Here is a 22,801-nt window from a genome sequence, read left to right on the forward strand (position 1 = left end):
GGATTCGAAACAAGCTGGTCTTTTTCTATGTAGATGATCATATTATCCCCATTATTAACTCTGCTTGATGCTAATGAAGCTAATAAATCGCTTTTTGTTATCAAACTAAGTATTATTTCCAACCTTGTTGCCTCCACCTTCCTTTCTTTCTGCTGCAAATCATCTTCTGAAAACAATGACTTTCTTTTCTGTGGCTAAACCACATTTAGGAGAATCTTGAGTATTTATATTTCATCTATATTTTCTTTCAGACAGACAGACAGACAGACAGACATCTATATTTACAGAACCAGCCTGCCCTCCAAGTTGGGGGAAGCTTCTATTAAAGACACCGAAAAGGACACAGTACTTTCCAAAGCCTCACTCCTAAAACTGGATTTAGCACAGTTCAAAACGTTTTTTTAAAAGCCAAGATTTATTTGAATCTTTTAAGTGAAAAGGCAGAGGGAGGATGGGGGTGGGGGGGGGAGGGGACGGGTGTTGCTACGCTTCAGAAGTTGTCCTCTTTGTAGATAACCTGGGATCGTTTGTCTTGATGAGAACCATTGATGGTGTTTATCACAGCTGAAAAAAGGAAACGATGAACACATCAGCGATCTCCTAGCGAAAGATATGCAGCTTTTGGCTTATCCCACTTCTGGCTCCTCCTTCCCAAAAGAGAAACCATGCAAAGCTTGTAGCATAAGCCCTCCTCCCCTCACCCCAATTTGAGATGCAGAAATATTTTGGGAGGGACTTGATCTTGGGAACCTCTGATGCCAAATCCTAGTGATGCTAGAGAGGCATCTCTATTTAGTCTGTTCCCATTTTTAAAGTTTGTAAGCACAAGCAAGCATGGTGTAAAATGGCATTTTAGATGCATAAGCAGAAGATTATTTGGTCTCAAAGTCTGTAAAGATTCTCGGTCCTCCAGGTGATGGTTGTTCCCAAAGGTGCTTTTTTTTTCAGGAGGCAACAGGACTTTCTGGTGTTTTTTTCTTTTGAAGACGTTACACTTCTCACATCCAAGAAGCTTCTTCAGCTCTGATAGGATAGTGGGGAATGGAAGGATTTATATTCCTTGCAGACAGCTGGTCATTTGCATCCTTTTAGTGGGTCTTCAAAGAGAAAAAACCAGAAAGTCCAGTTGCCTCCGGAAAAAGCACCTTTGCGACAACCATGACCTGGAGGACTGAGAATCTCTACAGGGTTTTAGCTATACAATTTGGGATGGTGTGGGAGTAGGAGTGGGTTTCCAGAGAACAAAACTGCAGACTACAGGAACCAGGAGCATCATTCAGGTGACCCTGAGGACACAGATAAACTCCAAGTGCTTCAACGAGCCTCTAAAAGGATGCAAATGTCCAGCTGTCTGCAAGGAATATAAACCCTTCCATTCCCCACTATCCTGTCAGAGCTGAAGAAGCTTTTTGGATGAGAAGCGAAACGTCTTCAGAGAGGGGAAAAAAAGTCCAGATGCCTCTTGAAAAAGCCCCTTTGGGATAACCATAATCTGGATGAATCTCTACAGACAATATATAATTTACTTCAAAGTATTATTAATTTTATATTTTAGCTAAACTTATTTGGGCTGCTTTTAACCTAAAGGTAAAAATGGCCTGGGGAACTTGTTGGTCATCCTCATCTGCCCTCAAGAGGCCAATTTGCACCCTATTTCTGATCCCTCCCATGCTTCCGTCTATGTCCGTCTCCTCACCCAAAGTTCCCCACACGGATTTGCCGACGGCCACATCCAGCATGGGCTGCTTGCGAGCGATGCTGACCATCAGCTTCACGTCTTCCACGACGGTATCGTTGAGCTGGGAGGAGAAAAAGACACCCAATCAACTCAGACCAAGTCGGAGAAAGAAGAGACTTCCCTATCTGGTAGAGGCCAATAAAAGTAAACCAAGCCAAAATCCATCATCCTATCGTGATGCAAGGGAGAAGAAGGGTGGGTGGGATTGGCAGGGCAGATTCCAGATATAATAGGACCATCTGAAGAGCAGAAAATGATGGAGGGAAATGGGTGCTTCAGCACTGTTCCTCCTGATGCATTTATTTCTTAAATGTATATAAGCGCCCACCTCACTATTGAAGTGACTCTGGCCAGCTTACAAAGCAATAAAAAGATAATACAAAGCCATTAAAATTAAAGAAGATGAAATCAAGTCTAAAAACCATTAAAATTAAGAGAAATTAAATAAAGATTAAAAACTAAAAGGATGGGAGACATGGGGGTGGACGTCTTTTCAGCCACCCACCATGGGCCACCTCCATCATTCATTCGTTCACCCACTTCCTCCCTCCCTCCCTCTTCCTCCCTCTCTCCTCCATCTTCCTTCCTCCCTCCCTCGTCTTATTTCCTCCCTCTTCCATCTTCCTCCCTCCCTCTTCCTCCCTTCCTCCATCTTCCTTCCTTCATCCCTCATCTTCCTTCCTCCCTCCTCCCTCTTCCTTCCGTACTCCCTCTTCCTTCCTCCCTCCTTCATCTTCCTTCCTTCATCCTCCATCTTCCTCCCTCTCTCCTTCATCTTCCTTCCTCCCTCCCTCATCTTATTTCTTCCCTCTTCCTCCCTCCCTCCCTCTTCCTCCCTCCCTCCATCTTCCTTCCTTCCTCTGTCTTCCTTCCTCCCTCCTCCATCTTCCTTCCTTCTTTCATCCTCCATCTTCCTCCCTCCCTCATCTTCCTTCCTCCCTCCGTCTTATTTCTTCCATCTTCCTCCCGCCCTCCTCCTCCATCTTCCTTCCTTCCTCTTCCTTCCTCCCTCCCTCATCTTATTTCCTCCCTCCTCCATCTTCCTCCCTCCCTTCCTTCATCCCTCATCTTCCTTCCTCCCTCCTCCCTCTTCCTTCCTCCCTCCTTCATCTTCCTTCCTTCATCCTCCATCTTCCTCCCTCTCTCCTTCATCTTCCTTCCTCCCTCCCTCGTCTTATTTCTTCCCTCTTCCTCCCTCCCTCCCTCTTCCCTCTTCCGGTCACAAGCCCGGATAAATGGGGAGTGTTGGTTCCCGTGGCGACGGAACCGTGAAACAAGCTGAGAACCCAATGGCAGGAATGGCCTTCACAATGCAATGGTCACTGCCTTATGGACGTTGACATTTACGAAGATTAAGTCCAAGTCCAAGTCTTCCTTCCTCCCTCTTCCTTCCTTCCTCCCTCCCTCCTTCATCTTCCTTCCTTCCTCCCTCCCTCCTGCTCTCTTCCTCCTTCCATTATTTTTACAAATAACACAAGGCTGCGAACATATCCAACACACCTTCCTCCTCCTATTTTCCTCACAACCACCACCCTTGTGAGGGCGAGTTGGGCTGAGAGACAGTGAACAACCCAAGTCACCCAGCCGGCTTTCACATCTAAGACGGGACTTGAACTATACAATACAATAGCAGAGTTGAAAGGGACCTTGGAGGTCTTCTAGTCCAACCCCCTGCCTAGGCAGGAAACCCTATATCATTTCAGACAAATGGCTATCCAACATCTTCTTAAAGACTTCCAGTGTTGGGGCATTCACAACTTCTGGAGGCAAGCTGTTCCACTGATTAATTGTTCTGTCAGGAAAATTCTCCTCAGTTCTAGATTGCTTCTCTCCTTGATTAGTTTCCACCCATTGCTTCTTGTTCTACCCTCAGGTGCCTTGGAGAATAGTTTGACTCCCTCTTCTTTGTGGCAACCCCTGAGATATTAGAACTCACAGTCTCCTGCTTTCTAGCCTGGTGTCTTAACCATTAGACCATACTGGCTCTCATTTTACTTCTGTTACCAATAAGAAAACCCCTTTTCCCAATACCTGAGCGACAGCTTGATCTGCTGATTCGATCTTGTCATAGGTCACAAAAGCACAACTGAGTGGGGGGGAAAATAAAGAGCAGTTAGTGGGGTGGGTGGGAAAGGTCCCATGTGGCTGAGTGCTCAGTGGCACAAGGCACCATTTACCAAGGAACCATGGTCAGTGCGGGTCAAAGTTAGAAATCTGTTCCTCCTGTCAGGCCTGGAAGCCATCAGTTGCTTTGGGCCTTCAGGCCTGCAACAATTAATGTTGGGGGAAACTGGGAGGGGGGGATTATATGGAATATGGGAGATACATAGTCAAAATAACATTCCTTTCTCAGAGAGTCAAGGTCATCTGGGCCTGCAGCTGCGGTGGTGTGATTGGGAGGAATCTCCAGTTTTGATTGGGCCATGTGATGGACATGTGGGTGATGGGCAGGGCCTTGGACTTTCACTTGGGTGGGGAAAACCTGGGAGCTTTCAGATTTGGGTTTTCCCAGATGTGCCAATATGACATCTCTAATAAAATGGGACTTTTGAGGAATCTCAAGCCTTGGAGTCTTCTTTCGTTGGGGGTGTTGCTTGGAACCCTGACACCTCCGACCTTAATGGGAAAAGCTGTAGAGGAAGGGGAAGGACTTTTCCCCCCTTCACTAAACCAGGCTTGGGCATGGCCAGCGCATGACGCATTCAGCCCACGGGCCGCGGGTTTGACAGCCCTGCAATAAATTGTTCTTTGAGGAATCTACTTGCCTCGGAGTTCTGCTTTCAATGGGTGTGTTACTTAAAACGTTTCAAGTACTGTCTGTGTGACCAAAATCAGACCACGGTTCAGCAGCACCTGAACAAACAATACTAATTTACATCATACAGACAGTACTTAAAACCAAAGGCCATGCCACAATAACACCAGCCAGCCAATCCAACAATCCGAAGTCAGACTATGACTCAGAAGTAGCTGAACAACAACATCCACTAACAAACATTAATTTGCGGTATTCAAAGGCCAGTGCTCTGACAGAAGAGCACAATTCGAAGCGCACTGACAATGTCTCCTCGAATGGCGACGAAACGTTTGCAACTAAATTGCCAAGCTCGGCACGCAGACCAACAGCCCAATGGGTGAATTGTTTGGCAGGATTCTTCGTTTCCATGCAAATTTCTACTGTGGGCATCATTTGGACATTCCTCGGAGACCCTGCCCAGGTTCCTCCTAGCACTCACTTGCGGACGCTGTCTACAGAGAGGTCAATGATCTTCCCAAAGGCCGAGAAAGCCGTGGTCAACATGGCCTCATTCATATTTGCCCCGTCCACATACACTGTGTTCCCTTTGCGGGGGAGACGTCCCTCGGGGTAAGAATCCGATCCTGGATAACGAAAGGAAAAAAGAAAAAAAGCAGCAGTTGAGAAATAGTGTGTTATTTCTGCCTATATCCTGTAAACCAGTGTTTCTCAACCTTGGCAACTTGAAGATATCCGGACTTCAACTCCCAGAATTCCCCAGCCAGCATTCGCTGGCTGGGGAATTCTGGGAGTTGAAGTCCGGACATCTTCAAGTAGCCAAGGTTGAGAAACACTGCTGTAAACCATACCGAAAGTCCTCTTCTCTTTTCTCCTACAGAATCAATATTTTGTATAGAGTTCGTGTATAAACCCATCCGCGGATAAGCCAACTCTTCAATTTTTTATCAAATAAGCTGACTTTTGAAAATTCTTGTATGCTTTAAATGTCACAGTGGGCTTATCCTCAAATATGTATTTGTTTTAGTTTAAAATTTTAGGGTCAATTTATTCATTATATGCAAGTACTTTTTTTTTAAAAAAAAGTGGTTTCCATATATACTCGCAGAAGAGCCAAACCCAATTTCTAGGGTGTATTCTGGCACCTGAAATGGTCTTGTACAGTAACCGGTTCGTATTTATGACGGCTTGCAGTGTCCTGAGGTTACGGGATCACCTTTGGCAACCTTCCGACAAGAGAAGTCAACGGGGAAGCCAGATTCACTTAACAACCAAGTTACGAATTTAACAACTACAGTGATTCACTGAACAACTGGGGCAAAAGAAAGGTTGTAAAATGGGGCGAAACTCGCTTAACAGCTGTCTCACTTAGCAACAGAAATTTTGAGGTCAATTGTCGTCGTACGTCGAGGACTAGCTGTGTATCTTTATTGGTGCAAGTAGTTTGCTTTAGTCTGGCAAGATTTCTGTCTACAGCGGAGAAGCAATAAAAGGAAATTGCTTTGAAGTCAGTCAGCGCATTAACACTGCCCTCCACAAGAACGAAGTATTTCTTACGGCGGTTGCCTTCTCTGTCCCGTTCTCGCTCACGCCCTCGATCTCGGTCCCGGTCTCGATCTCGGTCTCTGTCCCGGTCTCTGTCTCGATCTCTGTCCCGGTCCCTACTTCTGTCCCGGCTACGATCTCGGTCACTGTCCTTCTCATAGCCATGCAGACTTTCACTCTGATCAGGTTCTTTGTCTGGATCTCTGCCTTCTTCTGGCTCTTTCTCTGGATCTCGGAGGCTATCGCTGGAGCTCACAAAGCTAGGAGAGAAGAGAATTGAATTCACCAGAAGCGGTGGATTATGGAAAAGTAGTTAGTTACAAGAGGACATTTGGTTCTGACCTAGGCTTCCCCAGCAGCACGAAGCCAAGTCCTCGTCCTTATAAACCCCTTTCATTTAATCGACAATGAATTCCTATCCCACAGTCCTCTCCCTCAGTCTTTCAAGGTAGTTCACAATTATTGACCTTTATCAGGCTTGGAGAGTGGCCAGGCCGATATCTTTCAGACGCCGCCATACTTGGCAAGAATGCAGGAATGAACTAATTGTCTCCAGCAAACTCCACTCCCCTTTCGCTCCTCTTTTATTTCCTCTGGGAGGGGCCATTCACCCTCCACCTGTGGCCTTACTCTCAAGTCCATCCTTGTTCCTTAGCTGCTCCCTTCATCTGGCAACTCTGCGCATGCACACATTGGGAACAGGCTCCAGCTGTTCTTCTGACTCACTGATATCCAACTCAGAAGGCAGCTGATAACCGTCAGACAACCTGACCCCATCTCTGCCTCCGACTGCAGAGCCCTCATCAGAGCCTTCCCCAGAGTCTAGGACTGGCCGATGTTCCTCCCCAAACTCCTCACTGTCTGAATCTGCCACCTGCTCTGCTCGTCGCTGGCGGGCCACAACAACTGGCATGAAACATAACACTTGGCCTGGTAGGCAAAGAACAATGCAGACTGACAAATTTGCCTTCATGTTTTGCTTTCAGCCTTTGAGTATTGTTTCACATGCCTTTTCTTTCCTCTCATTCGCTGGCAGGCAAACTTTTAAAAAGAGTTTGCAGTTTTTCATGTCTACGTTATCATTCCGCCAAATGCTTCGCAAATGACTACTTTTAGCAATGTCATTCTCACACTTTGCATTTGACCTCCATCTGGGAGGCATCTCCAGTTTTGGACGGTGCCTGATTGGGCCATGTGATGGACATGTGGTTGCTGGGCAGGGACTTGAACTATCTTTGGGGTGGGAAAAACCTGGGAGCTTTCAGATTCGGGTTTTCCCAGATGTGTCTTTAATAAAATGGAACTTGGAGGAAACACAAGCCTAGGAATCTTCTTTCGTTGTGGGTGTTACTTGGAAACCTGACGAGCACTTTGCACTTCTGAACTAAAGCCCAGCAAATATCCAGATCTGTTGAGCCCTGAATGGTCTGTATGACATCTGAAGCTTCAGTTATAAACAAAGAGTGACAATAAAAGAATTCTCCACTTCCAAAATTGGTGTTAGAAGTATGCATCGTTGTGTGGAAAAATAACAAATCCTTCTTTTCAGAATCAGTTCTTAGGCTCCCTTAATTCTAGGGGCACAATTTTTTCACACCAAGGAACCCGTCGACCTGTTTAGTTCCAACGGAAACCACCAAAATGAGAAAGTTACACTAAACAGCAACGATTGTGCCTCAACACAAAAATATGTCAGTTAATGCAACTTTTATCAGCTGGATTTCTCCAGTGACTGAACAGATTCTGTTCACCAAAACTGGCATCGACGGGAGGAATTATCCTGATAGCACTATAAGAGTCACCTTATCGGAGAGATGGGTGACATATAAATGTAACTGATAAATAAAAGAATAAAGATAAATAAAATAATGGCATGAATGGAACCAACCTCTCATATAGATACTTCCTTTGGGGGCGCCGGGCCTAAAATGAAAAATAAAAAAAAAATGACTTATTAAGTATGAAATTACATTCTAGGTCTGGTGCAGCCATGTTATTTGACGATCCCAATCATGGTTGGTAAGCGAGCAATGCCCGTAGATGCACTGCCTTGAGTTTGTTTCAAATAAAGCGGGATGTAAATCTAATTCAAAAAAATCTGAATAGCATTGGCCTCCTTCCCCTGCCACACCCACCAAGCCATGCTCACAGAACCGATAGTCAAAAAAAATTAAATCCCACCACTGCACATAGCAGAAACCAGGATATAAGTGACTGAACCAATATTCTGAACCATTGAACATATATTTTGAACCACTGAAGGAGAACCATGCACGCACCGACCTAACCAATTTCCCAAACTGATAGGGAATTGTATCTCAGTTACCTCTCGGGAATCGTCATCTGCTGAGACGCTGCGCTGAAAGGGCTGGTAAGTTGGGGCAGATCCCTTCTTGGTCTCCTAAAGGCAAACAGGCATTAAAAAGCAAGCTTGAAAGCAACCTGGACCCACTGGATCTCTATGGGGATTCTTAGTCATCCAGATCATGGTTGTCCCAAAGGGGCTTTATTTTCAAGAGGCAACTGAGCTTTCTCGGTTTTCTCCTTGAAGATGTTTCGCTTCTCATCTTCAGTTCTGACTGGATGGTGGGGAATGGAAGGATTTATACTCCTTGCAGTCAGCTGGTCATTTGCATTTTTTTAGCGATAAGTTGGATTTAAACCTACTTGGAGGTTTATCTCTGTCCTCAGGGTCACCTGAGTGGTGCAAATGGGTGTGGCGCCTTCTTGGAACTGTTGAAAGGACTGTGTTGTAGATAGGATAGAGATGATGTCATATCCCTCCCGTTGCATTTAAAAGACACAGGCCACTCTTTTGAAGATAGCAAAGTCTGCATTTGGACAGAGAGAACCGCTGGTTTGAAAGCGGGGTCAAAGACGCCATCGATATCAAAATTCAACAGCCCCCTCTCAACAGAGGGATACGACATCATCTATCTCCAGTCTACAACTCAGTCCTTTCAACAGTTCCAAGAAGGCTCCACACACATTTGCATCACTCAGGTGACTCTCAGGATACAGATAAACCTCCAGGTGACCTTAGAGACCCACTAAAAGAATGCAAATAACTAGCTGTCTGCAAGGAGTATAAAACCTTCTATTACTCACCATCCAGTCAGAACTGAAGAAGCTTCTTGGATGAGAAGTGAAATGTCTTCAAAGAAAAACCAGAAAGTCCAGGTGCCTCTTGAAAAAAAGCATCTCTGGCCCAATCCACTCGGGCAGCCATACTGGCTGGGGAATTCTGGGAATTGAAGTCCACAGGTCTTAAAGGGTTCTCAGGATGGACATCCCTGCATTAGAGGGTTTCTCCTGCATCTCCCTTGCATTAACCCAACTTACTTTTGGCTTCACCTTCCGAGTCCAAGAGCGTTTGAATCCCGAGTTCTTGTTCTCAACTTTAATAGCACTGATGGCCCCCGTTTTCACCAGCATCTTGGCTTGTTCTGTGGCTGTCGCGGTGTCGACTACCGGCTGATCTGAGATGGCTGGAAACAGGGAAGAAAGGGAAAAACTGCTGTCCCCAAATGGGCAACATTGGCAAGAGGACGCCTCCCTCACAACAGCCCATTGTTCCCCAAAAGTCCGACTTACATCGTTTAATTCCTCCCTGGATAGCCTGACTGGTTGAACCCTGTTGCTTTTTTAAGGCCATGAGGGCCTTTTTCTGGATGGGAAGAAGAAGAAAAATAAAAGTCAATAAAAGATATGCATAGTCCAACATCCCTTCCTTCCCAAAAAGGAACTTTTGCTAGTCCCTTTATTTCCTATTCCTAACTCCTACCCTCAAAACGACACTATAGGGAACTGCACACCAAGACAACTAGACACAATGATGACATTTTTCCCAAATGTCATCACTCTTCTAAACAAATAATTCCCTCAACACTGCCAAACTATTTACTAAGTCTCCCTTACTATTACTATTAGTCTCATCGTTCCGATCACCCCTCTCTTCCCACTTATGACTGCAGGACTGTAACTTTGTTGCTTGTATCCTTGCGATTTATATTGTTTCCTAGTATGATTTGATTGCTTATTTGTACCTTATGGCTACCTTATGATTCTTGACGAATGTATCTTTTCTTTTATGTACATTGAGAGCATATGCACCAAAAACAAATTCCTTGTGTGTCCAATCACACTTGAGCAATAAAAAATTATATTCTATTCTATATTCTATTCTATATTCTATTCTATATTCTATTCTATATTCTATTCTATATTCTATTCTATATTCTATTCTATATTCTATTCTATATTCTATTCTATATTCTATTCTATATTCTATTCTATATTCTATTCTATATTCTATTCTATATTCTATTCTATATTCTATTCTATATTCTATTCTATATTCTATTCTATATTCTATTCTATATTCTATTCTATATTCTATTCTATATTCTATTCTATATTCTATTCTATATTCTATTCTATATTCTATTCTATATTCTATTCTAACATCATGGCTGACATTCAACCCCTTGATCTATACAGGTAGTCCTTGATTTAACGGCCACAATTGAGCCCAACATTTCTGTGGCTAAGCCAGACACTTGTTAAACTTTGCTCCATCTTATGACCTTTCTTGCCGCAGTTGTTAAATGAATCCCTGCAATTGTTAAAAAGAGAATCTGGCATCTACACTGACTTTGTTTGTCAGAAGGTCGCAAAAGGTGGATTACATGACCCCGGGACACTACAACGGTCATAATACAAGTCAGTTACCAAGTGCTCGAATTTGGATCACGGGACCATGGGATGCTGCAACAGTCGTATGAAAAACAGTCATAAATCATGTTTTTTCAATGCCGCTGTAACTTCACTAAATGAACTGTTGTTAAGTCAAAGACTACCTGTACTTGTAAGAATATTATTTCATCCTCAAGGTGAATAAGCTCACCTTTTTCTTCAGCTTGGCAAATTTCTTCTGCAGAGCCTCCTCATCTTCTGTTAACCCGGGTGGCAAAACAATCATGATGGAATGATAACCGTACTGCCTAGAATTGGAAACCAAGGAAGGAATCAGTCAGGTGAAGCTTGGTGTTTAATTACTGATGGGCATACATGCAGGCAGGGCACCCTTAGAATTAGCAAATACACATTTAATATATATTTACCATTGCATTTAATCTTTCTATATAAAAGCCAAATACCACTCACTCATCATGAAATCTCCAGAACCGTAAAGCCTACAAACTTGAAATTTGACACGTATGTTCCTCTTGGCTTCTAGGTGCTCGCTAAGAAAGGATTTTTCAAAATGACCATCAGATCATTAGTATTTCTTATACAGTAATTAACACGCTCTGATGCTAAGGAGGTCTACTCCCCCTCCCCACCTGAAAAGAACTCTGTTCCAGCAGCCAGTTGCCTCACATTCTGTTACCTCAGTTCAAACTGGCAGACGTCCCACTCCTTCACTCAGGAGCGGCCTGGGGCTCCTTACAGTTCTAAACATCGGTAACTCACCTAAATGTCTATACCTTCCACTTATGGAACTGCTTCCGGACTCAAGGCGGTGGGAGCGATATTCCCTCATGTTTCAATCACTGACCACTACTGAGCCAACGGATTGTGAACCAAATTTCTCCTGCATAGCCCGATCACATAGTTTCATTGCAAAATACTGGTATGCAACTAGTATTCGTATATTTTATTACTGCATTTTTCTTGCATTAACACTGCAATTTCTATTTGTTACAGCAAAAGTATTACAGGTACTCCTCGACTAATGATCGCAACTGAGCCCAACATTTATGTTGCTAAGTGAGACAGTTATTAAGTCTGTTTGGCCCCATTTTACAACATTTCTTGCCAGAGTTGTCAGGTGAATCACTGCAGTTGTTCAGTTAGAAAACTGTTGTGGCCCAGCAGGAGCCGTTGGAGCTGCCACCGGACTCCGACAGCGAGTGGCCCTATGAGTTGGCTTTGGAGGATGTGGAGGACCCTGGACAGGGTTCCGACTCTGAGCAAGGTGCAGAGAGGCTGGTTGGCCACCAGGAGGTGCCTGAGCCTTGGATGAGTGGGGAGGAGACAAGGGAGAGTGATCCGGACGCCAGCAGTGAGTTGTTCCTGGATGCCCAGCACTGAAGAGCTAATAGGTGTCAGGAACAGTTGCGCAAGTACAGGAGGTAATTGCACTCAGCTAGTGGTCATTAGGCTCCTCTCCAGACTATAATAAGGACTGCTTGTGCACACGCCCCTCTTGCAGAAGTCAACATATTGACTAAAAGTTTTGAGAACTTTTGTAACTAGCTTGGCAGGCTGGATTGCTGCCAAGGTTTGTCTGAGTTGCTACCAAGGTCCTTATCTATTTGTTATGCTAGGCTTTCAGCCACCAAGGTTTTGGTTTCTTGCTAATAAAGTACATTTCAGTTAAGCTTGTCTCGGCATTTGTTACTGGACAGAGGAGGGGGTCAGAACAGTAAACTAACCCAAATAGCTGCTGATTCTGTTCTACAGAGGAATTATTGAATCTGTCATCTACACCTCCCATAACTGTCTGGTTTGGTTCTGCAACCTAACAAGACAAACATAGACTTCAACGGATAATTAGAACTGCAGAAAAAACAATTGCTACCAATCTGCCTTCCACTGAGGATCTGAGAATCTACACGAATCAAAAAGAGGGCCGTGAAAATATCTACAGATCTCTCACATCCTGGACATCAATTATTTCAACTTCTACCCTCAAGAGACGCTATAGGGCAGATGCAGGACAACTAGATGCCGGAACAGTTTTTTCCTGAATGCAATCATTCGTCTTAATAACTAATTCCCACAACATTGTCAAATAATATACTAAAACAGTATTACTATTTTTCTCTTCCTTCTTAGTATCTATCTCTTCCCGCGTATGACTATAACCATATTGCTTGTATCTTTCAATTTATATTATATTGTTTTGTTTTTACTAGTACAATTGGATAGCTTATTAGTAAGCTTGACTATCATTAAGTGTTGTATCTTTTTATTCTTGATGAATGCATTTTATTCTCCTTATGTACACTGAGAGCATATGCACCAAAGACAAATTCCTTGTGTGTCCAATCACACTTGGCCAATAAAGAATTCTAATACGGTGAAGTGAATCTGGTTTTCCCACTGACTTTGCTTGTGAGAAGACTGTCAAAGGTGACTCTGGGACACTGCAACAATCATAAATATGAGTCAATTGCCAAGCACATGAATTTTGATCATGTGGCCATAGGGATGCTACAATGTGTGAAAACCATTGTAAGTCACTTTTTTCACAGCTGTTCGGCCACACTCTTTTCTCTCCTGCCCTTGACTGAAGAAGCAGCCCCTCTTTTTTTTTTTTTTTGCAGTGGGTCCCGAACCTGGGCAAATACAGGTGATCCTCAACTTAGGACCACAACTGAAGCCAAAATTTCTGTTGCTAAGTGACACATTGGTTAAGTGAATTTTGTCCCATTTTTACGATCTTCCCTGTCACTCCTGCCAAGTGAATCACTGCAGTTGTTCAGTTAGCAACACGGCTGTTAAGCGAATTGGGCTTGCCCACCGACTCTGCTTGTCAGAAGGTCACAACATGGGATCACGTGACTCAAGAAGACCACAACATGGTCATAAATGAGTCAGTTGCCAGATGTTTGAATTTTGATCGCATGCCCATGAGAATGCTACAGCAGTCGTAAAAGTGTGAAACACAGTCCTGAGTGTCGTAATTTCGAACGTTTGTTAAATGGACTTAAGTCAACAACTACCTCTGTACATCCCTCATGTATTTTAATATGAGAAGGCATCACACACACCACTCAATTTTTAGTCTGTTGCATTCCTGTTAATTTATTATATATATATATATATATATATATATATATATATATATATATATATATATATATATATATATATATATATATATATATTAATACTTCCATCTTTATTGCACTGCTAGACACCGAGAGCTACTTTGGATAGAGAGGCGGACAGTGTAGAAATTGAATCTATCTATATCTATTCTAAATGTGTGTGTGTGTGTGTGTATTCCAGCATAACTCTGGAACGCCTTGAGCAATTTCAACCAAACTTGGTACACAGATGACTTACTCTTTGGAGACGAATACTGTGGGGACACCTCTAACGCCCATCAGTGTGTGTGTATGTGTGTGTTCCAGCATAACTCTGGAACGCCTGGGCGGCTTAAATGAAAAGAAATGAATTATAGGAATTAGGAATGCTGTCCTAAGTGTGAAAAATGGCCCTACTGTAAGTCCCTTTTTTCCAGTGGCCCCTGTAACTTTCAACAGTCCCTAAACGAAACTACTATAAGTCGAGGACTACCTGCTGGACGATCTGTCTGGATTTTGCTGCAGTTCAGAAACTTTTAGTGTTGGAAGAAATGTCCTTCTGGGTTCAGTTCCAAGTGGGGAAAAAACACTGGAAACATGGAGGCTGTTTGGAAAGATGGTTTTAATGGTGGACAGGACCACGTGGTTTGAGGTCCTGCGGAAAAGGGGATTACATGCCTTGAAGAGGGAAAGATGCTGAGAGTGCCTGGGTTTTCTCCCCACTCTGGGCTTTTGAATTTGAGTTTGTATTCTGACTGATTGTAAAAGACTCCCATGGGGCCATGCAAGGGCAATTCTGTAGGTTGTCCTGAGCCCCAGGCTTGGTTGACTCTTGCTGGGTGATGATGTAATGAGAGGGCTTTGGGCAATTCCTACTAGGGCTCTGCCTGAAGGAGGTAGATCTTTGTTATGTAGAATAGACTGACTCAGGCCTTAATGGCCCATTGACAAAGGTGGGGGGGGCTAAGTTTCTGCCTCCCTTTTAGGGAAAATATTCTGCCCTTTTAATATTTCCTAAAATATTTCATTTTCCTAGGAGAGGGGTGGGTGCTAACTTCCTACATTAGGAACTACAGCCAAATCCAGACAAATCGTCCATCAGGTAGTCCTCGACTTACGACAATTTCTCCCTCCTCCCCTCGCCCGGATAGGCACTTCCGGGGGTGGGGGGGATATCCCGGAGTGGATTAGTGGGCGTGTCACGGACTTACCTTGCAAAAGGCTCCAAATTGGGGGAAGCCTCAGATTCGAACTCGCGTCCTCCTCCTCCTCCTCCTCCTCTTCTTCCCCCTCCCGCCGCAGCCCACGAATGCCTGAAGCAACGCAACGTTCCACTCCGGACCCTCCCACAGTGCACCGCGCCTTCCCAGGATGCACTGGGAGCCAGTTTCCCTCCCCCCGCTTTCCCTACAAACCGGCGCCGAGCCCGTCCCAGGATGCATTGCGGCCCCAGCCAACGCTGAGCGTAACGACGGTTGGGCAACCCTTGGTTTGATTCCCCCCCCCACGCGCGCGCACACACACTCACCGGTCGTTGTTTTTAAATATCTTTGCCTTTCAGTCTTAAGAGTCGACCCTTCCCAAGATGGAGGAGGAGGAGGAGGATTAGTGAGGCGGCTTAATTTGCATAAGCCGCCCAGCGACGCGAAAGCGATTGGTTGAGAATTACAGGAACGTGACCCTTCGAAGGCACGAGAGCGGAGAAAATAAGAGAGGGCGTCCTTGATTTACATACTGGGCTCTCATTGGTTGAACTGTGACACAGGGATGACGTTGGGAATGGGATGCTCCGAAGCCGAACAGGTGTTTTTTTAAAAACCATATTTGAATATTCAGCTGCCTTCGGGGTTTTGGGTCAAGTGGGGAAGAGCTTTCGATTTGCATACCGCCCCATCATTGGACAGCTGCTCTTGCTTCCTTAGCCAACCCGTCCCTTCGTTCGAAACTAAAGCTATTTTTCTCCTACCAGGCTTCCGCCCTTTGTTCGGTTGACCAATCCCGTTTCACTTCCGCTTACGGACGTGGGATAGCAATGCATACCCGTCACCCTGAGGAACACGGCGTGGCTTCAACCGCCCTTCCTTTTGGGGAGGGAAAGGTTCCGCCCTTAGTATTGACAGCCCGGAGGCGAGAGTTTCCGGGTCAGTCCATGAGCGAACCGTGGCAGCTGAGATGGATCTGGAGAGGATAGGTGAGGACCGGGTAGAGACCTCCTGCGTCTGACTGAACTAATCTAATGGAGCCTTTTAAGATCTCCTGTTGCAATTGGTCCTGCTCATTGTCTTTTTATCCCCCCCCCTCTTAAAACTCGCTTTAAAATGTTTAAGGAAACCTTTTCCACCCAATTGTCCTCTAGATCTAGTGGATTGCAATCACCATATTCCCCAGCTTGCACATGCAGTGATTTGGGATTATGGGGATCGTGATCCAACATGCCTCCTGCAGAAAGCTGGGGATCCCCTTTCAATTCAAAATGCAATCGTAGGCTGCACTAACAGAGGGATAAGAATCACGATACAAGATGTTAATACCACTTTATAAAGCCTCTGCAATTATTAATTAATACCACTTTAGAATGCCTTGGTAAGGCCACACTTGGAATATTGCATCTAGTTTTAGTCGCCACAATGTAAAAAAAAAGACTCTAGAAAGAGTGCAGAGAAGAGCAACAAAGATGATTAAGGGACTGGAGGCTAAAACATATGAAGAACGGTTGCTAGAACTGGGTATGTACTCTAGTGAAAAGAAGGATTGGGGAGACATGATAGCAGTGTTCCAATATCTCAGGGGTTGCCATAAAGAAAAAGGTCAACCTGTTAACAAAGCACCTGAAGGCAGGGCAAGAGACAATGGATGGAAAGTAATCAAGGAGAGAAGCAACCTAGAACTAAGGAGGAATTTCCTGACCGTTAGAACAATTAATCAGTGGAACACCTTGCTTCCAGGAGTTGTAAATGCTCCAACACTGGAAATTTTAAAGAAGAGATTGGCAACCATTTGTCTGAAGTAGTGTAGTTTTTTCTGCCTGAGCAGGGGGTTGGACTAGAAGACTTCCAAAATCCCTCCCAATTTTGCTAATCTGTATTACTCTGTATTCTAAACAGAGGTAAAAATTTCAGCAGCACAGCTTTTGTTTTCCTGAATGCAGTGAGAGGATAACTGAGTCTGTATCAGGTTGGAGAGTTTAATTGTTGAGCAAATAATAAATAAATAAAAATAACTAATAATAAATCATAATTTACACATGACTTGTTTCTTTGCTCAATGTTTAAGCAGCCTCAAATGCCCAAGCAACTGTAGGTATTGTGCAAGATAGGAAAAACAAAAAATATTGTGTTTCCCAACTGTGTCAACTTTAAGATGAATGGATGTTTACTCCCAGAATTCCTCACCGAGTACACATGTTGGGCAGGAAATTCTGGGCATTGAAGTCCATTCATCTTAAAGTTGCCCAGCATGGGAAACACTGCAGAAATAGAAAACAGTAATAAACAACAAAAGAGACAAAAATTGTTATATTACAAGATTGAGGAAGGAGACTCCAGGAACGAAGGGATGGATCCCAAGATTGCAAAGCCCCTTGCCTCTGGACCTGATGAAAGAGCCATGTCTCAAGATCTTTCCTAAAAGACCACAAACTTGAAGCTATGTGGGCTTTGAGGAGGGACTCCTCCTCTTACGATGTCTCCGATCAACATGATTCTGAAACTGTAACTAACATATTAAATTGGGGTTCAAATGGTTCTGCCAGACTCTAGGGTTCTGGCCCTCTCAATTCCTGACAAATAGATGGGGAAGAAATGGAGGTAGTGACAGATTTTATTTTCCTGGGCTCCCAGGGTCACTGCAAATGGGGTCTACAACCAAGAAATTAAAAGATGCTTGCTGCTGGGGAGGAAATGTATGGCAAATCCAGACAGCATACTAAAAAGCAGAGGCATCACCCTGCCAACAAAAGTGCATATAGTCAAGGCTATGGTTGTCCCAGTTGCAATGTATGGCTGTGAAGGTTGAGCCATAAGAATGCTGAGCACCAAAGAATGGAGGCCTTTGAACTCTGGTGCTGGAGAAGACTCCTGCATGTCCCTTGGACTGCAAGGTGATCAAACCGGTCAGTCCTAGAGGAGATCAATCCTGACTGCTCTTTAGAAGGCCAGATCCCGAAGCGGAAACTCAAATACTTTGGCCACCTAATGAGAAGGAAGGACTCACTGGAGAAGAGCCTAATGCTGGGAAAGATGGAGGGCAGAAGAAGAAGGGGATGACAGAGAATGAGGTAGCTGGATGGAGTCACCAAAGCAGTCAGCGTGAGCTTAAATGGACTCCAGAGGATGGCAGAGGACAGGAAGGCCTGGAGGAACGTTGTCCATGGGATTGTGATGCGTTGGACACAACTTCGCAGCTAACAACAACAACAGGGTTCTGTGAAATGTTTCATAAAGTTCCAACAGAAAATGGGGAGGAGGGAAGAGTTAACTCCAACACAATTGACTTTTCCCCTGTAGAGCTTTTCTTCTTAAGAAGCGGATTCACAGATTTATGGCCTGAAAAACTTCGAAAATTCTCTTTTAATTGACAAAGGACCATCCTGCTTCTCTCACAGTTGAATTTTCCACTGAGTCCTGTAAAGACAGAGGGGTTGGGTGGGGAGGTCTTTTTGTGGGAGGGATGACTTATTTCCACTAGGAATGCATTGTGAATTTTTTTAACCTTTTGATTGTCTCAGTTCTTGTAGTTATGTTGATACATATGCATCTTTTTTTAAAAAAAAATGGAGCTTCAGCATGAGTCAAAATTAAACATCAAACTTCTGCCACGTACTTCTGTGGGCAGATGAAGTGAAGTAAAATTCAGAGAGCTGTGGTGGTGGAGAAACAAGAAACCTTGTGAGAGCATAATAAATTTATTATTTATTAAAACAGAGCAGCTGAGTGATCTCTTGGGAATCAACCTGGGATGAAGGACAGGATGCCCCCTTGAGGGTGGCAAAGAAACTTAGGGGAGCATGAAGCAAAGGAGATTGGTTGATTATGTTCTATCAAGGCAATGTCAACTATTAGCAACTGGGCAGTAAGATTTTTTTGCCTAGGACAATCTGCCCTCAATCTGATCCTTTGGATTATCCAATGATGCACCATTGCTGTTGTAACTGAATCTAGCCACTTTGCTATTAGTTGTCTATGGAAATGCTTGTCTATGGAGACTGCTATTAGTTTCCCTCACTCCTCCTCCCCTTCCTTCCTTCCTCTCTCCCTCCCCCTCTCTCCCTCCCATCTCCTTTCTTTCTTTCCTCTCCTACTCCCCCCTTTTTGCCCCTTCCCTTCTACCTCTCCCTCATCCGTCTCCTTCCCATCACTCTTTCTTTCTTCTTTCCTTCCTTCCATCCATCCATCCATCCATCCATCACCAGTATTATTGACTTCTCCAGCCTGATTATTTGTGCCTCAAGTAAGAATTCTGGATTATTTGTTTTGATAGTCCACACGTGTTTTCTTGGTTATAGGGGATCTTGACAATGCTTCAGTTGGAATTCTTCTCCTGGGTAAAATCAGGATCAGTCATGTAAATGGTCTGTTCCAGTTCCGTAATCGGGAATATCCATAGGGAGAGGAGACATAAAAATCTGCCAGGATCAGGGTCTTAGCCCCTTTCCTTCACAGATACTGCCATTTTGCAAATTTCAATCCTCACCCGTGGATATGGTTGTATCAAGAGACTATTATTTTAAAGCAACGAGAGCACAGTTTTGACCGAAGTGTAGCGAACGATTGTCTTAACGTATCTTTGCCTCTTTGTGTTCTTCAAGCGCTCCCTCCCCGAGGACCTTTAGACTTGCCTCTTTCCATTTTGGAGGTTGGATGTTCCGGTCATTTTGAACTCATCACCCAAGAGGCACCCACCAAAGAGGGATTTCCATTGACCACAGTGAGTACAGTACCTCTTTCTATCCTGAAAGGAGAGGCAAAACCATAATGCAGCTTGCTGGGTTTTGACTTAGCAGGTTGCGCAAAATCAGCCACTGTGATTGGTCATCCTCAGGTTTTGGTTTAGAATGGGTGTGTCAAGTAACACCCCCAATGAAAGAAGACTCCGAGGATTGAGTTTCCTCAAAGTTCCATTTTATTAGGGATGTCATATTGGCACATCTGGGAAAACCCGAATCTGAAAGCTTCCAGGTTTTCCCCATCCAAAAGGAAGTCCAAGCCCGAAGAAGCTGAGATGAACACCGCCCCCTAGAGTTGGGAACAACTAGCACATATGTGCAAGCGGAACCTTTATGTTTAGGGGGAAAGTGTGCAGTATATGAGCTCCTATAAACTGAATTGTTATTGTAACAAATCTAATGGCATTTCCTTTGCAACACTACAGGTAGTCCTCGACTTAACAACAGTTCATTTAGTGACCATTCAAAGTTACAACGGTACTGAAAAAAACTGACTTACGACCATTTTTCACAGTTAAGACCCTTGTAGCAACCCCATGATCATGTGATTGAAATTCAGACACTTGAACAATGGTTCATACTTAGGGCCTGTTGTTGTGTCCCAAGGTCATGTGTTCCCCTTTTGCGATCTTCTGAATAGAATAGAATAGAATATGAATAGGGAAAGAATGAAATTAGGAAAGAAAGACTAGAATAGAATAGAATAGAATAGAATAGAATTCTTTATTGGCCAAGTGTGATTGGACACACGAGGAATTTGTTGCATAAGCTCTCGGTGTATATGAAAACTATAAGTGATAAATCAATGGGGAAGCCTGATTCTTTTAACAACTGTGTTACTAATTTATCAGCTGCAGCAATCCACTTAAAAACTGGCAAGAAAGGTCATACCTTGGGGCAAAAGTCACTCAAATGTTTCACTTAATAACAGACATTTTGCACTCCATTGTGGTCATTATGTTGAGCATTAGCTGTACAGAAATGGTTTGCCACCATCTTTTTCCATAATGTTTTTTTCTGTTTCCTGGTGTAACTTACAGCCCAGAAAATCTCTGTTAAATCCCCACTGAAGAACTAGAGCTTAGCTTCTGAGCTGTAGCAAATACGTTTTATGGATGGCGTTAAACAAGAAATGATAACATCTTCCTTCTCTTTTTCCCACCTCCTTCCTCAGCTGCCCCATGGACTACCCCCACACGCTGACGATCTGGCCTCGGAATTGGAGCAGCATTATCTCAACAGCCCCGAATGGCTTCCCATCCATGACTTTGAAAGGTCCCACAGGTGAGTTCCCAGCAGCTGGGATGCTTGAAGGTTGCAGTAGGAATGAGAAGAGGGCTGGGTGCGACGGGAAAGGGGATAATTATCTGTAGCAGAAGGAGAGTCAACGCGGGGGAAGGGTGAGAGTGAGACAACTCATTGCAGCCAGGTGGGTGTGACTCGGTGGGCGTGGCCATCAGGGTTGTCAGGTGGGTAGGCGTGGCCAGGTCGATGCGAAGGATTAGGTGCAGCGTTTCTCCAAATTGGGGGAGGGCGGGGGGGGGGCAATCCACCCAGTCCCTCCCTTCCCTGCCAAATTTGGCAGAGAAACCCTCTACTCAGGAGACAAAGGAAAAAGTTGGCTTACACATCCAGTTGCTCAGAGCAACTTGTTATGCGCCCATCTGGCCACACCAACCTGGCATTCCCCTAACCTGCCCACACTCACGTGGTTGTGTCCGTCTGGCCACGCCCACTCAGCCGCCCCGGGTCATCTGCACCAAGCCAGCTGCCCCTAACTCTTCTTGTCGACATGGCCACGCCATAGCCACCCACGCGCACCTGGCGGCACTCAGATGGCCACACCCACGTGGCTGCGGTGAAGGGCGGCATATAAATATAATAAATGAATGAATGAAATGAAAATGAAATGAATTGTCATCGACCCGTGAAAAGGATCCCAAATAATTTAACTCCACCTCTTGTCCTGAGGCAGGTTCTGGCCCCGAGAGAAGGAGGTCCAATCTCTCTTTGCGCTGGAGGTCACACCTGTGCACTCCACCCTCCAGGCCGAACGCAATCCCACCACCGGGGAGCTGCTGGGTTTTAAAGAGGTGAGAGATGAGCTTTCTTCCCTTGCAGCCCCAAATAACCCTTTGGATAATGAATCTTCTAAGCAATCACTGTCTCTCAGTAAAAGTTCCTTTTGGAAGGCCCATTGTTTCAAAAGTCATGCTTTCCCGCGAAGTCAGCTGAAGCAGATCCTTACATACAGATACAGATTAGAAGACTTGTAAAGGACCTTGTAGGTCATCTAGCCCAACTCCCCACCAGGGATGGCCAACCTTTTAGACATCGAGTGCCCAAACATTCCCAAACTGAAAGGTGCGCGCATGTGTGAACGTGGATATGCGCCCATACGCAGCAGAGACCCGAAGACCATCTGCCGGCTGAAGGAGGGGCATCCCAACACTGGCAGCGTGGCAAGAGGTAAGGTTTTTTTCTTTCGGGGGCTTCTGTTTCGTCGTTTTCAGGGAAACAGATGTTCACGAAAGAAACGCCACGGGGATCTGACCTGGGCCGACGGCGCACATGCCAGCAGAGAGGGCTCTGCGTGCCACCTCTTTCACGCCTGCTGTAGGTTTGCCATCATGGCCTGACTCCATTTGTGACAGATGGCAGTTCAGTCTCTTCTTGAAAGCTTCCAGTGATGAAGCTCCCACAACTTCCCAAGGCAACTTCTGTTCCATTGGTTGATTGCTCTCACCATCATTTCCAGATTGAATCTCTCCTTGTTCAGTTTCCATCCATTATTCCTTACACTCTCCCTCTTTTGACTTCAATTCTAGGCACTTGTGGACAACACGGGATTGTCAGCCAAGAATTCTCTTTCCTTCCAGCGAGCGCCTGGTCCTCCCTCTGAATCTCTGAGAGGCAGTGCCACCAACTACCCCTTCTGGCCAGGTGTGGGTCTCCCATTTCTGTTACCTGAGTCCCAAGTTTATAATTTCGACGGCAGA

The 22,801-nt window shown here is 44.7% G+C and overlaps 2 protein-coding genes across 3 annotated transcripts in view; one reads left to right on the forward strand and one right to left on the reverse strand.

The window, feature by feature from the left end:
* Positions 1–407: 407 nt before the first annotated feature.
* On the reverse strand, positions 408–15,492 carry NELFE (negative elongation factor complex member E). Of its 2 annotated transcripts, none has more exons than XM_087708452.1 (11): positions 15,387–15,492; positions 10,945–11,041; positions 9,633–9,705; positions 9,381–9,526; positions 8,365–8,439; positions 7,927–7,961; positions 6,051–6,298; positions 4,975–5,119; positions 3,770–3,824; positions 1,697–1,799; positions 408–564 (listed from the first exon to the last, which is right to left on the reverse strand). In XM_087708452.1, exons 2-11 carry the CDS (start codon positions 11,017–11,019, stop codon positions 491–493), a joined length of 1,029 nt encoding a protein of 342 aa, XP_087564578.1. In that variant the 5' UTR covers positions 11,020–11,041; positions 15,387–15,492; the 3' UTR covers positions 408–490. The 2 variants fall into 2 exon arrangements, with proteins under 2 accessions (XP_087564578.1, XP_087564579.1); XM_087708453.1 differs by lacking the exon at positions 15,387–15,492 and adding an exon at positions 15,070–15,212.
* A 432-nt stretch (positions 15,493–15,924) lies between these two features.
* SKIC2 (SKI2 subunit of superkiller complex) overlaps positions 15,925–22,801 on the forward strand; it is a 51,913-nt gene continuing 45,036 nt past the window's right edge. Inside the window, exons 1-5 of the mRNA XM_087708454.1 lie at positions 15,925–16,049; positions 19,665–19,783; positions 20,977–21,086; positions 21,778–21,895; positions 22,631–22,745. Of these exons, the coding sequence (XP_087564580.1) occupies positions 16,031–16,049; positions 19,665–19,783; positions 20,977–21,086; positions 21,778–21,895; positions 22,631–22,745 (481 nt within the window). The 5' untranslated portion in view covers positions 15,925–16,030. The remainder of the gene's footprint in view (positions 16,050–19,664; positions 19,784–20,976; positions 21,087–21,777; positions 21,896–22,630; positions 22,746–22,801) is intronic.

This window comes from Thamnophis sirtalis, unplaced genomic scaffold (genome assembly GCF_051295495.1).
Source record: "Thamnophis sirtalis isolate CommonGarterSnake01/CBP01778 unplaced genomic scaffold, rThaSir2_p1.2 scaffold_3, whole genome shotgun sequence".
NCBI lineage: Eukaryota > Metazoa > Chordata > Lepidosauria > Squamata > Natricidae > Thamnophis > Thamnophis sirtalis.